Below are 15,449 nucleotides of genomic sequence, written 5' to 3'. Positions count from 1 at the left end.
AGAGTTGGAGGGTCGGTCGGATGTCCCTGAAGGTGAACTAAACTCTAATGCTGGACTACTGAACACAGGGGGGACTTGAACAAGTACAGTTATTTTACAGAGAATACTTTAAAATATCACTAATAAGAATTAAAATGAATATTACTGTACTTCAAAAATATGTCTGTATATGGTTAAGACTAGAGACTTCCATTATGTTACTGTATTACATGCGCAATATGTTAACAATTATTATTATTATTACTATTATTATCATCATCATCAGTGTGTGTGTGTGTGTGTGTGTGTGTGTGTGTGTGTGTGTGTGTGTGTGTGTGTGTGTGTGTGTGTGTGTGTGTGTGTGTGTGTGTGTGTGTGTGTGTGTGTGTGTGTGTGTGTGAGGTGAACTGGTGACAGGTATCACTGTGGTTGGGTGCTTGTCCCTCACCTGGTGACCTGTCCAGAGTGAACCTGCCTCCAGGTGTCAGCAGTGATGGGTTCCAGCCCTCAGGGGGTCTAAACAGGACAAACAGTACCGAACAATACTAATAATGAAAGAACATTATTCCTTTACTCAGGTAAAAATAGGAAATTATTTAATGGTTAATTGTTTTACATAAGTTAAAGAGAACATGCATTCATCAGGGCGGTGTAGGCCTACATGTGCTGCTTTAGAGGAAACACGGGGCACCTTTGTTACTGCGGACAACGAAACGAACGCTGACGAATTTGAAGCCATAAATCTTTTTTTACTTTCTGTTTATTTGTCTGACTTTCCCACGGCGGTAAACGGCTAACGGTCTCTAACGGCTGTTTAAACGGTCTAACTGTCACGCTGCCCACGTGAGTCTCGACATGTGACGCTCAGCGGTAATTAAACATTTTTCAAAAGGGCGGCGCCTTGATGTAGGAGTAGAAGTTGACTTTAATTGCGTTTGTTTTCCTCCCTGTTGATTTTTTCTGCTACATTTGAGTTTATTTTTTATTCCTTTTTTCTCAGCTGTGCGGAAGTGACACAGCAGGCGCGCGCCCCGTCACGTCACGTCACGCGAGACAGCGCACGAGCCGAGCGAGAAAAAGAAAACATCAACAACAGGAACGAATGTCGCCGCGCGACGCGCCGTGATCCCGCGCGGACATGTCCGACACGCGGCTGACGGTCACGCGGGGCTGCGGGGACTCGTAAAGGTGAGCTCCGACCGCCGGTCACGCGCGTTTACATCTAATTTTGCCCCGAGCGCCATGGGAGGGGGGGTGGGGGGCTCGTCCACGCAAACATCGCCGCGTCATTAAAATTCACATCTAAAGTGAGGCGCCGCTCACGCGACGCCGCCCGCCGCTTCCCTCCGGGGGGGTCGAACCGGGGCTTTGGGGGGTCGAACCGGGGGGGTCGCGCTGAGACTCGGTCAACGTTCACTTTGATTCAGCCGCTTCGGCTCGCGCCCCGGTTCAAAGGTTCATGGGCGGAAGAATGAGGAAGTGGCTGCTGGTTAACGGCTCCGCGCCGCGGGGGCGTGAGGACGGACCGGGGGGGCCCGGAGCGGCTCCGGGGGAGTCAACGCGGGTCTGAACTGATCGTTATAACGGGAGTTCATGCTATAATCGGTTATAACGGGCTCCACCGCTGCCGGTCACATGCTAGCTGTCATCATGATAGCAACAAGCTAAAGGAGTCCAGCTAGCCGTCAGTAAACATGCGTGTTTCCACAGGAGCGACACAGCTAACACACACGGTGTGTATCCACAACACACACGGTGTGTATCCACAACACACACGGTGTGTATCCACAACACACACGGTGTGTATCCACAACACACACGGTGTGTATCCGCAACACACACGGTGTGTGTCCGCAACACACAAGGTGTGTGTCCGGTTCCTGATGCAGACAGGCTATAACCACTAGCATAGTGGTGTAATAAGGGTTACCTGAAGAACCTGAAACATTAGCATGTGTTAATAAGTTAGCATGAAGTCCAGTTGGTATGATGTGAACACATTACAACACACGTGTCAAACTCGAGGCCCGGGGGCCAAATGTGGCTCGCCACATCATTTCATGTGGCCCGCAGGAGCATAAAAGGGTGAGAGTGTCAAAAGATAAAAAGGTCAGAAGTGTGCTTTGAGAAAAACTACATTTCCCACAATGCAGTAATTCAATACATTTTAACAATGACAAAAAAATTGTGAACAAAGTTAATGTCCTAGCTTGTGTCTGATGTTATTTTTCTTTATTGATTGATAGTTTGATCCTTGATTGATGGAGTTCTGTGGGTTTAATAACCTGACAAATTAATGTTATAAGAAACATAGTTTTTAGTGCGACTATAACTTGAGTAAGTAATAAATTCAGAGTTATTTAACATTAAGGAGTAGTTACATTTATTTCACGTTACACTGAGTTATATTTAGTTACATTTATTAGTTAAATCTGGCCCTTAGAGGACAGCCATTATGCTGATGTGGCCCTCAGTGCAAATTAGTTTGACACCCCTGCCTTACAACCAAGAATAAAAACCACCCCATCGTCACCAGCAATGTTTTCACCACAAGGTTGAAATACTGCAAATATGACTTATATCTTTTTATTCACAGCTAATCATTTAATTCAGGAAGGAATCTTTTAAAATGCTGTTTTCCTCGAACAACATTTAAATAATTATTCAAACGTGTCCTCAACTAACAGTGTGTGAAATCATTTTTACAACAGCATTGTGGTATTTCCTTTCCTTGCTGGAATTTCCTGAGGTTATTTGAAACCTAATGAAACAGGTTTATTTATATCATCATACATCTACCAAGTATTTTCTTTATGATGTGGTCATAGAAATGTCAGGAAATTATCTTCTAATAAATTAGTCAAAAATGTATTTACGTTTTTGTCAACTATGTACTCTGTTCCGTTGGTCAGCACTGTTGATGCGTTAACCACCACTCCTAGAAGCTCACGTTTGTGATGTTATTTTTCCAGGCTATGAATTCCTCTGAGTATGGTGAAGTTTCAGATGAAGCGATGCTTGAGAAAGGTACGTTTATCAAACTAACGGTGAAGCAGCTATTTACACTGAAGTGAATAATGTGCAATATAACTTTTAATATTTCTATTCAGACCCAGGCTGGGTTAAGTGTTTTATAACATTTTCATCTTGCTTATTTGGGACAGACTGCATTTACAATATGAATGTCATTATCTGCAGAGCGCAAGCATTTCCAGGATCTTCAGGAGGAGATGGACAGTTTGGCTGCGTTCAAGCTGCCTGAAGTCCTCGGAGGAGGATCTGCTGGAGACAAGGAGGCTGGGAAACGGTCGTCTGCAGACGTGGACCCTCACACAGACCAGTCCGTCAGCAGCAAAAGAGTTAGAGTCTCCAGTGAGGTACGCCAAATTTAAACCATTTCATCCATAAAAGCCGTGATAATGATAGTCTACGTGTCCTTTTTGCTGTATATGACAGTACATGTGTTATTTCTAGATGAGACGGTACTTGATTGAGGAGAACAGCAAACACGAGCCTCTTTGCCTCACCACATCTGGAGAGAAGAGGGATTACATCCAACAGAAACAACGGGCCTCGTACAGAAAACCTCTCTTCAGCATCTCCCACAGGATCTCAGAGAAGAGGAGCACCCCAGGTGTGGAGCAGCTGGCCAATCACGGCGTCAGGAATCCACTCAGCTATTCCAGCGTCCTCTCATCCAAGCTCCAAAGTCCAGAGGAAAACGGCACATCGAATACATCTCCAACTCTGGACGCTGTAGGTCAAGCTTCATCAGCAGACTCGAACCTTTATCCACTGATTGAGAAAATGTTTCTTATTCTGAACACCCTCAACTCAAGCATGACGCAGCTACACAGCAAAGTGGACCTGTTAACGCTGGAGGTCATGCGGATAAAGAAGCAAATCAAACCAGCGGACGTGCTGACGGAGTTCCAGCCTCCTCCTGAGTATCTCCTGACCAGCGATGAGCTGAATCAGTTGATGGCGCAAACATCCAGCGCCGGGGAGCTCGGGTGTCGGCTGCTGGTGCATCTCTTCCCCGAGCTGTTCAAAGCCAGGGAGTGCTCTCACGAATGCACGGCGAGCAAGAGAACGCTGGAGTCTCTGCATCTGCAGCTCATCCGTAACTACGTGGAGGTGTGCTACCCTTCGGTTAAGAACAACAGCGTCTGGCAGGAGGAATGCCTGCTGCAGATTACTGACTTGTTTAACCGCTTCTGGACTCAGAGGGACATGGAGAGCGCTCATCTGCTCAGGAAGCAGACAATCACAGACGCTGGTATAAAGGCCGAGCATCCTCAGACTTACTGTTTCATCAATGAGCAGGGCCAGGAGGAGCATCTACCTTTAGACGATCAGCAGAGCAGCCAGCCTGTTTCAAACCCTGCTTTCATTTCACAAGCCACAGAGGAGCTGGATGAGTTTTCTTCCCCTGAAGACTTTGTAATTTTTCTATTGCACCGTCTTTTCCCGGAGGTTTTTGAAGAGGGGAAAATGCCAGAGGTCTCTAGTAGTTTCAGTAGTGTAGGGCAATTAATTCTGGACTCCGACAAGATGGAAATAATCAGAAAGTACATGGAAGCTAATTTTCCTGAAGTACCTGAGGACAGCTGGCTTCAAGTGTGCATTCAGCACATGGAGGACGCACTTGAGGGTCCTCACAGCAACGGCAACGGGAGTGAACTTGACAACATCAACGACGAGAGCTGTGAGCTGGTTGATCTTCCAGAAGAAATCTCTTCTATCCAAGTTCCAGAAGTGGGCGATTATGAAAAGCCCAGTCGCAAATCCAAAAAGTTGCTGCTGGCAGCTGTGGATTTCAACCACCTGGAGATTCCTCTCCCTGACTTTAATGTTCCCCAACAGTATCTCCTGTCCAGAGAGCAGCTGAAGAACAACTATGAATGTAGCTTGTCCATTGGGAACTTTGCTTCTCGGCTGCTGGTGCTAATGTTTCCCGAGCTTTTTACCCATGAGAACACGCGGAAGCAGTACAACTGCAGCGGTTCTCTGGGTAAAAAACAGCTCGACCCAATCCGTGTGAATCTCATCCGTCATTACGTGCAGCTAGTCTATCCTCGGGCCAAAAGCGACAGAGTGTGGATGCTAGAGTTTGTGGGGAAACTTGACGAGAGGTGTCGGAGACGCGACACGGAGCAGAGGAGGTCGTATCTGCAGCAACGCAAGGTGTATGGTCAGGACTCGGAGCAGGACTACGACTGCCAGGTGAGCCAGTTCCATCCAGATGGCATGAGGGAGGAAGTGGATATACCCTCACTTCCCCCGGAGAAGAGTAGCAAAGACTTCTGTAAGATTCCCCTGGACGAGCTGACTGTCTCCACCCCTGACTTCCCCGTACCGCTGGTCTACCTGCTGTCGGACGCAGAGGTTCGGGAAATCGTCCAGCAGAGTCTGTCCGTTGGGAACTTTGCCGCCCGGCTGCTGGTGCGTCTTTTCCCTGAGCTCTTCACCCAAGAAAACCTGCGTCTCCAGTACAACCATTCCGGAGCCTGCAACAAGAAGCAGCTGGACCCGGTCCGCCTCCGACTGATCCGTCACTACGTGGAAGCGGTGTATCCTGTGGAGAAGATGGAGGAGGTGTGGCACTACGAGTGTGTGCCGAGCATCGATGAACGCTGCCGGCGCCCCAATCGCAAGAAGTGTGACATTCTCAAGAAGGCCAAGAGGTCGAGCACTGTGTTGTAGTTGTAGTACTTCTTAGTTTTTGTCATATAATTGCACAGTATACAAGCTGAAACCGCATTGTTGAACTTTTACAATCCTATGTAGGATAAAGCCAAGCTGTTTCCAGCTTCTTCAGTACTTCTGATTCATACGTTACCTTTTGGCTCCAGCAAATGTTGGAATAATGTAGTCTTATTATTGTTGGATAAAGAGCTAAATCTGCTTCTATTTATCAGCCAGAACTGTCAAACTGTATCTAACATTTTGTTGAATGTTGTAGCCTTAAAACATTGATAGTAGCAAATAGCATAGATCACAAATATGCTCTGGATAGAAATGAATCACAAACATGTGATAGATTTCCATTGCTGTTACTGATGTAGCATTGTGCCACCACTGTTTAAATAACAATGTGCTTATGTTAAGCCTTCTTATAGAAGTTTATATTATAAAGACAATTTAACATGACAACAGCTCATGATAACCTATTTCTAATAAAATCACCAATAATGATGATAATGATTGCTTTTCAAAAGTAATGCTAATTGTTCTTGGTGGGGTGTGACTTGAAGGCGTGTTGCTCAACAGGATGTAAACTTTACAACACGTGTGTTCTATTGTCCTTTCCCCTCCAAAGTAAACAATTCCCAGAGGATTCATCAATTAGGAGTAGTTTAGTATATCAGCTACTCGTTCAGGTAAAAACTCAAACATGGCAGGAAAGTCTTGTGCACTTCATTAGTCATCAAAACTTTAAAGTGCTAAATTTATTCAGATGGAACACGACAGTCAAACAGCTGCTTGAGGTCTTCCTATCACTGTTCACTCGTTGGAGACCAACTGTTTCTGACAGCATGCCGTTCATTTCTTCTTCCGTTTTTATCAATCCTAGTCAATGACTTTACAGTTATCAGTGTCCTTTTCATGTTCAAGGCTTAAAGGCCTCATCCTTGGAAAGTTCTAAAGAATTCCAGCGCCGTATTTTGACTTTGTACTTGTCAGTGTACGTTAACTGATCAAGAACTTTCCGGAGAATGACTCTCATCAGAGTGACCCGGTTTGTTTCTTGGTTCTCCGACAGCACCATGTCCAAGGTGTCCCCAACTTGAACCTAACAAAGAACAATATAACAAGAGGTAAGAAACCAAAGAAAGGTTTTCATGTGCATTTGTTACTGTCCTTAAATAACACTCACCGTTTTGCTTTTCTTAATGAGTTTCTGACCATTTAGTCTCAGCTTGTTTTTATAAAAGGCATCTTCAATTTTACTGTTAGAAGACAAGAAAATACATTTGAACATTCTTTTTACTAATTCAATTTACTGGCTACTATTTCATTGAAACGAATCACTAATTTATTCAGACAACAGAAATCTGCGAGAGCATCCAACAAACTCACTTGCGTCCAATGTCCAACCCAACTTTCATAACGACATCATAGCGAAAGGACGGCACGTGTTTCTCCAAATCTTTATAATTTTTCGGTAGATTTGGGTTCTCATCGACCTCCTCTTCATAGTCGCTGTCCTCTTCATCGTCTTCATCCTCATCTTCCTCCTCTTTATTCTGTTTGTTCTGTGCAGCGCTTGCCTTCTTCTTGCTTTTAAACCTCTGAGAATGTACCGACCATCCTCTGACAGCATCTCTGCCGTGGAATGTGGGTCTGTGACAGCTGATGGCAGCGAAGGCCGCACAGCCCCACAGCTGGCGTGTGTGTATGGCGCGGGGACACCACTCCGCCAGCCTCAGTCCGTATCCAGCTGCAGGCAGGTGGCGTGGGTTCAACCGCCCCAGCTGCCTCATGACCAGCGCCTGCACCACCAAGCTTGGCATGTTGGCGCCCCAACCAGTCACTAGAAAAACAGCAGTATGTTAAATTAATATATTGCAGGTGTCTTCATTACAAATATTTGTCATCTCCTGATGATTAAAATAAATGTAAAAGAATAATTTGGACTAAAACTAGCCTGTTTTACATTTCCATACAGCTAATGAAGTCATTAATCTACATACACTTAATGTCTCTTTATTTCATTAACACAACTTCTGTGAAGAGTAATAATAAAAGGATTATAATGCTAACCTACAACACGATGGATACTACAAAATAAAAGCCTGACATTTTAGGGTGTATCGATGTTTCAATAGGATAATGATGATGTTTTTCACAGGACTGTTTCCGTAGCTCAGAATAACAACAAATAAAACGTGAACACAATTTGCTTTATTAATTGTGTTCGATCGGTTTTATTGGCTTACCGGAAGTAGGCTTCTGCCTACCTTAGATGTTTACGTTTGATGTTGGACTACAGACAGTAGTCATTGTAGCGGAACGGAAACACTATGTTAACGGAGAAACATGTTATTCATTATGATTTAGTTGTTTTATTGTCTTTAAGTTGTACATTTACCGTCACTGGATGATAATCTTCACATTTTACTGGCTGGAGTGGAACCCCCGCTGATGCTAAAGCTAAGCTAGCTTTGGGCTCGTGGACCTAACACGATTCCAGGAGAAACCTCACCGTGTGACTAGCTAAGCGCTAAATGCTAAACGTGACGTTACATACACGCAATAGTAATTTAGAAGTGCACTAACCTATGGAATAACCTTTCATTCTCGTAGCGTGACGTCGTTGGTAGCTACCAGAGGGTCACTTTTGTAGCAACCGGTGTAGTTTGTCTCCACCTACCGCCGTGGAGGGGAACGACACCATCAGGGTGTTTTTACCACAACCCACAGATTCTCAATCAGGGGGCGCGCGTGACCCCGAGGACGTGACGGCCGAACGTGATTGGCTGATTCACTGCCGTACTTCAGTAAAGTGTAATGCACATCCGCTACAGTAGGGGGCAGTGGCGCCACAAGTAGTGTTACACTCACTTATTATGATACTCATGTTGTCTTGAACAAATAAAACTTTTACTTTAAGTTATTCATAGCAGACATTCATACATATTAAACTTTTATAATATTTTTATAATAGATACATTTATTACAATTTTTTAATAATACATTTTATGATAATTGTTTTTATAATAAATATTATAAAAATTATCTTGAACAATTTTGCTTCCAACAATCTTATGTGCTTTCACGGCTCAGGGACATGTTATCCAGCTAATTATAACAAATTGGTGCCAGAAACAATAACATAGGAAAATAAAATAAAGCCACCGAGGTAGAACACACACACATGATAATGTTGCTGTCATCTTTTATCAAAATTTTCTTTCATACAAGGTAATCAATAATGCCAGTAAAGGCCAGAATGTATTTGTTGGCTTCAGTTTTTGTAGAATATGTAATTATACAATTGTCTGACATTAGCTTAGTAATCACTGTTCAAATTATTAACTATACTTAGTTGTCTCTTTTTTGATATTCATGCGCTCCGTTTTAAAAGACGCAGATCCATCAGACACCAAAATGAAATACTGTACAGTCCTTCTTCATAGAGGTTGTTTTTACTTGTCATGTACTGAAAAGTACTGCTGTTACCAGTGGTGTTAATGGTGAATCTCTTCTAATAAAAAGCCCCAACGAGAAATGTTTTTCCCCATTGAGCCATTATGTACACGAGGATCTGACAGCAGCAAAAGGAAGTAGGCCATCATTGATTTTATTATTTCCACCTCTCAAAATATCACCTGCTGCTTCAGTCAACAACGTTCCAGCGAGTACGATCCAGCATCACGCTTTAATCACACATCAGGTCGCACTAAACACCTATTGTAGATTTTATTTTCCAGCATAAGATAAATCTGAATACATATGTTAATTAAAAGATAGTCAAGTTGTTTATACAGACAATTTGATTTGAAGGATCACAACATTTTACAAGATTGAAGCGGTCATGTATTATTTTATATCATGTATCTGTGAATATATCAGCTCGAATACTTTATTATTTTAAGGGAATTCACACCAACATTCAGCTTCCCTACAATTCATAATGTCTAATGTCAGTTCAAGTGCATAATACTGTTGTCACTACATTATTGAAAACAACATAACAACATGGTGCTATTTGCTATGATGTATACAGTAACATCCTGTCTGATATTATAAAAAATTCAGTTTAATAAAGTATGAATTATGCTCATGTGTAAACAGCATTTCTATCCTTGCATATTAAACTCTACTGATGAGAGTCAGGCGTCCTCCAGACGAGTTGATCCAAAGTCCAGATCCAGCATCTGCTGAGGAAACGTGGTTTAGGAGTTGTGCTCATTCATGCTGACATTTGACATACACCAGACAGTAAAATCACCATTTAATGGATGGGAAAGGAGCATTATTCCTTTACTATGTACTACAGTACACCATGTATGCTGGTGGTTTACGTTCAGGTATGTTTCATGTTTTGAAATACGTGACGTGAGCAGACAGAAGTCATGAAAATGGATTTAAGGACCCTCCATGTAGTTGATCCAAGCTAACGGTTCAACAGTCACAGGCTCACATGTATTGTAGATTTGTTAAAGCCAATCACGTAACAAAAGTCCTGAACCGATGATGAAATAATTTTTGACCAATAATATAATTTGTAACTAACCCCTTATTATTATGTTGGTAGCCAACAGTTATTACATTCTCTGTTCAGGACTTTTATTACATTAGAGGCCAGTTATGAAGTTATTGACCATTACATTTCAAAAAATTGGCCAATTTATTATGTTATTGATTTCTTCAAGATTCAGTGTATGTGTTTGAAGCTCAGGTGTTGAGGGGCCATCTAGTTTAAATGATGCTACACAGAGTTAGTTTACTGTCTGGCTCATGATTTCAGGGGTGCGTTCCAATTTCTGGGTCACTCAAGACAAATCAACTGTCAGATTCTGTTTCATTCTCAGCTCCCAATAGTAATGAGTGTATCTAACGGTGACAGCGATTCTGTATTTGTGTAGGCTATAGCGTCGTTTTGCAGGATGAAATGAAAAACATCAGCTGTAAACATCAGATTTATGAGTTTCTCCATCATCATCCAAAAGAAATCCTTATTTCTCTCTGGAGCTGCCATGTAGCATCAACAGTCAGCTGTCAAACATAAAGAAGTCATTATAGAAAAATCACAGCAGATATACCAAACAGTCCACTCCACAGTAGCCTCAAAAGACCAGAATGCAATGCAGCCACCAAGATCTACTAATCTGTCCCAGCTGTTGGGCTCGTTTTGCTACCCTCAGCTCACTTCATATGTGAAAAACTACTGCAAAATACTGTATATGTTTGGATCGGTTTATTTCATTTTTATTTTATTTTTTTGCATTTGCCTAAAGGCATTCTGGGAAATGCAGAAAGCCACTAACTGAGGCAGGAGTGAGACTGTTAATTTAAAATAAGTTAAACCACAACAATGGACTCAAGTCACTGAAACATTCAAAACTCAGAGTAACAGTGGGTGTGAGAATCACTGTCTGTTCTGTCTCCTTTCAGTGGAACGTTTCCTTTCTGACTGAAATACGATGATAAAATTCCTAATCACAATATATTGATTGATATATTGATCTTCCTCCTTTCCCTGTGTTACTTAAGAAGATGGGATTATTTTCACAGATATTCCAGTAATTAGAAGCAGATTAAATGGAACAAACTGCCGCTCGTTGTGCTTGTTTTTGCTGATCATCTCGGATGTTTTTTAGCGTTAGATTTCACTGAATGAATAGAAAGTGTCCTCTGAGAAGGTCTCATGAGGTACCTGCAGCTTCAGGTTCATACGTACAGGACATATGATGGGAAAGTATGGCAATGATGCCCACTGAGTCAGTGTGTGCTACTCTAAGACTTGCGTGTGTGTCACACACACACCTGCTGCTTTGTCCTCCAGTTATTGCTTTGGTGATGTTACACATTCGGGATTTGTTTCTGTGTACGACACATGACGCGCTCCATCTCTGATGTGTGTGTGTAAGCTACGGAAATGCCGCTGTGTGTGTGTGCTGCGATTGGCTGCATAGTCATAAGGACGTCTCCACGCAGGAGCCGTTTCGGTGGAAGGCCCTGTGGTTGTGGCAGTTCTCGCTGCAGTGGACGATGAGCACCGGGTAGCACAGCGCGTTCTCGTAGTCCGGGGGCCCCTCATCGTCGGTGGCGAGGCGCTCCGACAGACAGCGGGTGTTCTCGCTGGGGCTCTCCTGGTCGTCCAGGCTGCCGCTCCTCCAGAAGCAGCTGCGCTGGGAGCCGTAGCGCCGCGCCAGCGAGAAGCGGCTGCCGCTGAAGGGGACGCGGGAGCTGGCGCCGGTGCAGATGCTCAGGGCGCTCCTGGAGAACACCGAGGAGCAGCTGACGGCTCGGTGGCAACGCTCGCAGTTCTGCCGCACCCCGCCGAAGCCGGTCGGACACTGGGCCAAGTCCATCAGGCCGGCCTCGGAGTAACTGGGCACCAGCTGCTGGTTGGAGCGGATGTGCCACTCCAGTTCGGTGCTGTCGATGGTGTTCACGCGGGGGATGCGGCGCCAATACGGTCGATCGTCGCACGGCGTCACGGGGAGGTAATCGTGCCCGAACAGCTTCTCGACGCGGTAGTGGACGTACGCGGTGTGGTACTCGGTGAAGACTCTGAGAGGCCAGGAGAAGGTGAGGAAGGAGGCGAACCAGAAGACGTAGTGGGACAGGTACCAGGGGTGGTGATCCGGGTCGCACAGCACCAGGACGTACTCCTTCAGGTCGATGTTCTTCAGGTGCATGCCCTCCCGGGCCTCCATGTAGTCGTCCAGGCCCTCGTTGTCGGTGAAGAACCTCGCTCGCTGCGTCAGGTAGGAGTTCTCCGACTCCACGTTGGCAAAACTAAAGCACTTAGTGAACCGCATCTTGGTGAGGGCGGACTTCTCCAGGCCCAGCAGCTGTTTGGAAACGTCCTTCACCCCACAGTGACCGTAGTCGAACTCGGCCTCGGCTACGTGCGTGTTGACGCGTTCGTGGTACACCTGCGTGCTCGTGTAGGCGTCGCCGTTTCGGTAGCGCGTGACTTGTCGCGTTCTGCGAACGTAGTGGTAGCTGATGGCCTTCCACCAGATGCAGGGCTTGGCCTGCTGCATCCTCTGGATGCGTTCGTAGATGCCCTCCACGTCCACCTTGTGCTGCAGCTCGTTCTTCACGTGGCAGTGCCAGCACTCCACCAGGTAGACCAGGTAGAGCATCCCCAGCAGCGCCAGAGGGATGTAGATGTATCCGTCGGAGCAGGGGCTGTCGTGGTACATCATGGATTTCCCCTTGAAGGCACTGTCGAAGGTGAGGCGGGTCACCTTGGTGACGTGACACCAGACCATCGCCCCCACGCAGCCGTACATCAGGACGGAGAGCAGCAGGCACTTCCAGAAGCTCTCCCGGCACAGAGACTTACTCAGAGACTGTTTGACGGGTCTCTGCTGTCGAGGCAAAAAACACCAAATAGGAAAAGTGTCATTAAATACGTCATCTGGTTCAAATGTGATTTTAAAGTTAGAAAACCAAAATAAGTCATATTGATCTCGTGTTTGGCAGAATTCATCAGGTTAGTGTTCTGGGTGTCAGTCAGACATTCTGATTACTGTCATTATAACCCGGTTTAAATCATGTACACCCTAGATGGCTCTAACGTAATGGTGTCTGGGTTAAGTGAGGTCTCTTCCTCCTCTTTCCTCCTCTTTCTCGCTGTAGAGCAGACCCTTCTCTCTCCATCAACACGTCTGAAGTGTTTTAGAGGTTCTGCTGACCTCCTGTTAGCTGTCAGACAAAATCAACTCCCACTGGGGAGGGACAATTTAAATTTTATTCAAAAAATCATTCAAATATTGAACTCTTGAAAGATTTTTCTTTATATTTTAGTTGTCTTTGTATTTTATTTCATCACGTCTTCTTTTCTGGAGCGGACTCGTGTGTGGTTTATAATGAATTAATACATTTATTGTTGGACTTGAGAGATTAGTCTGTTTAAAAAATTAATGTTACACAACAAGAAAACATATGAATATCAATCCCTGCTCCATATTTTGATGTACGACTGGTGAGCTCGACCCCTTCACCTGCTGAAACACTTGGAAAGCATCACCTCTGTGTATTTCTGTTTCTATAAAACACACTTAAACCAACTAGTTCATTATTCTGCTTCGTCTCCTCACACACTACACAATATTTATCCAAAATGAAAATATTTATATTTATTTATATTTAATAGTATTTACCCAAAAATGTGGTGGATTTATATTTAATGGACGTCTGTTGTAAAAACTGTGTGTGTGTGTGTGTGTGTGTGTGTGTGTGTGTGTGTGTGTGTGTGTGTGTGTGTGTGTGTGTGTGTGTGTGTGTGTGTGTGTGTGTGTGTGTGTGTGTGTGTGTGTGTGTGTGTCAGGCCCAGACCAGCCCATCAGACATCAGATCAGATGTTTTACGCGGAGCCTCCATCCTACCTCCTCCCGGCTGTCCTCCTCCAACGCGGGGGTCGCGCTGCTTTCGCTGGCCGTGGCGGCTGACGCGGGGGGGGACATGTTTCCGTGGAGCGCCTGATGATCACAGGGCGTGGAGAAGAGGAAGAGGAGGAAATGACTCTACCTCGCTCTGCAGAGATGAGCTACATCTGAGACCCGCGTCTCCGTTTGGATCCACCCCACCCGAAGGGAAACCCGCGGCGAGCCGGGACACGCATGTCGGGGTGTCCAAATCAAAAGGATGGAACGGGGTGGGGGGGTGGGGGTGTTCGGCGGTGCGGTCAGTGCCGCAGTAACATGATCGCGGTGATGCTGGATTCACCTGCGCGTCATGACGACGTGGCTCCGCCGTGAGGACGCGGGAGGTGACGCGCCTTCAGCGGGGAGCGGGGAGCGGGCAGGGCGGGGGGCCGCGGCGCCGACAGCCAGGCAGGTGTGACGGGAGACGGTGTCCCACGATAGGAAAACCCTCCACCGTCCCCGTCCCCCCCCCCCCCCCTCCGTGATGTGGCGACAGCTTTACGCACAAAAACACGAACAAAACGTGAACGGAACCTCAGGAATGAAGGTTTTAGGTGGGGGCTCTGGTTTTTTGTTGTTTCTGGGGTTTTTTTATTAGTAGTATTACAATATTACAGTAATATTACCCAAATAATTCAAATTTAGCCAAGGTGTGGAAGGAGTTCGTTTTGTTTCACAGAAATATTAAATATTAAATTGAATATTACAGAAAAGAAGTGGTTTCCGTTTTGACGATGGATCTTCTGTTTTATCAAATTAAAATAGATTGGCAAAGGGTGTCAAACACGCATATTCACAAAATGTTGAATTTTATTGTAAGACTGATGTGATGTGGAGTCAATTTAAAGCGTGATTGATTATCAATCTCTTAAACATCTGTAGAGTTTTTAGGATTTTGGAACCGAATGATATTTTGTGTGACACCAGATATTTCCGATGTTTTTTCCTGACAACAAGTCGGAACCTCAAAGTGGGAAAATATTCCAATTTTGTGGCAAAGTCCTGCATAAAATCCGTCAGAAAGCTTTTTCTGAATTTGTTTTATGGTGTTTAGTGATTATATTGTGTCATTATTATTTTATTGTTTTTAGGGATTATGAGAAACAATTTGAGACAAGATTCAAACAGGTATTTTACAATGAGTTTGATTCATATTTTATAGTTTTTGATAATTCAAAACTATATATTTAAAAACATACGCGTCATTTAGGATGGTAACTCACGCTTGAGCCCCTGAATGAACCCGTGGTGCGCATGCGCAGACAGGTCAGACTGCGGAACGCTTGAAATCAATGTAAACACAGTTTGACTGTTTATTAAATGTTCCAAACAATGCAGTGAGTTCATCATATATGT

The 15,449-nt window shown here is 44.6% G+C and overlaps 3 protein-coding genes across 9 annotated transcripts; 1 reads left to right on the top strand and 2 right to left on the bottom strand.

Annotated features, from left to right (window-relative positions):
* The first annotated feature begins 1,019 nt into the window (after window positions 1–1,019).
* bend3 (BEN domain containing 3) lies at window positions 1,020–6,246 on the top strand. 5 transcript variants are annotated; one of them, XM_068339467.1, is made up of 4 exons: window positions 1,020–1,167; window positions 2,952–3,006; window positions 3,178–3,356; window positions 3,454–6,246. In XM_068339467.1, exons 2-4 carry the CDS (start codon window positions 2,955–2,957, stop codon window positions 5,683–5,685), a joined length of 2,463 nt encoding a protein of 820 aa, XP_068195568.1. In that variant the 5' UTR covers window positions 1,020–1,167; window positions 2,952–2,954; the 3' UTR covers window positions 5,686–6,246. The 5 variants fall into 5 exon arrangements, with proteins under 5 accessions (XP_068195568.1, XP_068195567.1, XP_068195570.1 ...); XM_068339466.1 differs by lacking the exon at window positions 1,020–1,167 and adding an exon at window positions 1,435–1,712; XM_068339469.1 differs by lacking the exon at window positions 1,020–1,167 and adding an exon at window positions 1,436–1,734.
* Window positions 6,247–6,387: 141 nt separating this feature from the next.
* Window positions 6,388–8,413, bottom strand: mtres1 (mitochondrial transcription rescue factor 1). 3 transcript variants are annotated; one of them, XM_068339474.1, is made up of 5 exons: window positions 8,075–8,256; window positions 7,923–8,004; window positions 7,063–7,516; window positions 6,860–6,932; window positions 6,388–6,775 (listed from the first exon to the last, which is right to left on the bottom strand). In XM_068339474.1, the coding sequence occupies exons 3-5, from the start codon at window positions 7,494–7,496 to the stop codon at window positions 6,593–6,595; spliced, it is 690 nt and encodes a 229-aa protein (XP_068195575.1). In that variant the 5' UTR covers window positions 7,497–7,516; window positions 7,923–8,004; window positions 8,075–8,256; the 3' UTR covers window positions 6,388–6,592. The 3 variants fall into 3 exon arrangements, with proteins under 3 accessions (XP_068195575.1, XP_068195573.1, XP_068195574.1); XM_068339472.1 differs by lacking the exons at window positions 7,923–8,004; window positions 8,075–8,256 and adding an exon at window positions 8,263–8,413; XM_068339473.1 differs by lacking the exon at window positions 7,923–8,004.
* Window positions 8,414–11,624: 3,211 nt separating this feature from the next.
* LOC137611371 (transmembrane protein 151B-like) lies at window positions 11,625–14,132 on the bottom strand. The gene is made up of 3 exons (XM_068339521.1): window positions 14,055–14,132; window positions 13,671–13,673; window positions 11,625–13,034 (listed from the first exon to the last, which is right to left on the bottom strand). Exons 1-3 carry the CDS (start codon window positions 14,130–14,132, stop codon window positions 11,625–11,627), a joined length of 1,491 nt encoding a protein of 496 aa, XP_068195622.1.
* Between the last annotated feature and the right edge of the window lie 1,317 nt (window positions 14,133–15,449).

Source organism: Antennarius striatus, chromosome 17, assembly GCF_040054535.1.
Source record: "Antennarius striatus isolate MH-2024 chromosome 17, ASM4005453v1, whole genome shotgun sequence".
NCBI lineage: Eukaryota > Metazoa > Chordata > Actinopteri > Lophiiformes > Antennariidae > Antennarius > Antennarius striatus.
Note: the sequence above shows the minus strand (reverse complement) of the source record. Positions and strands in the feature narration are given on the sequence as shown.

What these genes read in the sequence shown, in the direction of transcription:
- mtres1 (XM_068339472.1), bottom strand. An exon ending in GGGTTGGACATTGGACGCAA is followed by an intron (nt 6,933 to 7,062) that starts GTGAGTTTGTTG and finishes GTCTTCTAACAG; the next exon opens with TAAAATTGAAGATGCCTTTT. An exon ending in TCATTAAGAAAAGCAAAACG is followed by an intron (nt 6,776 to 6,859) that starts GTGAGTGTTATT and finishes GTTCTTTGTTAG; the next exon opens with GTTCAAGTTGGGGACACCTT.
- LOC137611371 (XM_068339521.1), bottom strand. Translation starts at nt 14,132, where the DNA reads ATGTCCCCCCCCGCGTCAGCCGCCACGGCCAGCGAAAGCAGCGCGACC.
- bend3 (XM_068339466.1), top strand. Translation starts at nt 1,674, where the DNA reads ATGCGTGTTTCCACAGGAGCGACACAGCTAACACACACG. An exon ending in TGAAGCGATGCTTGAGAAAG is followed by an intron (nt 3,007 to 3,177) that starts GTACGTTTATCA and finishes CATTATCTGCAG; the next exon opens with AGCGCAAGCATTTCCAGGAT. An exon ending in GAGTTAGAGTCTCCAGTGAG is followed by an intron (nt 3,357 to 3,453) that starts GTACGCCAAATT and finishes TGTTATTTCTAG; the next exon opens with ATGAGACGGTACTTGATTGA.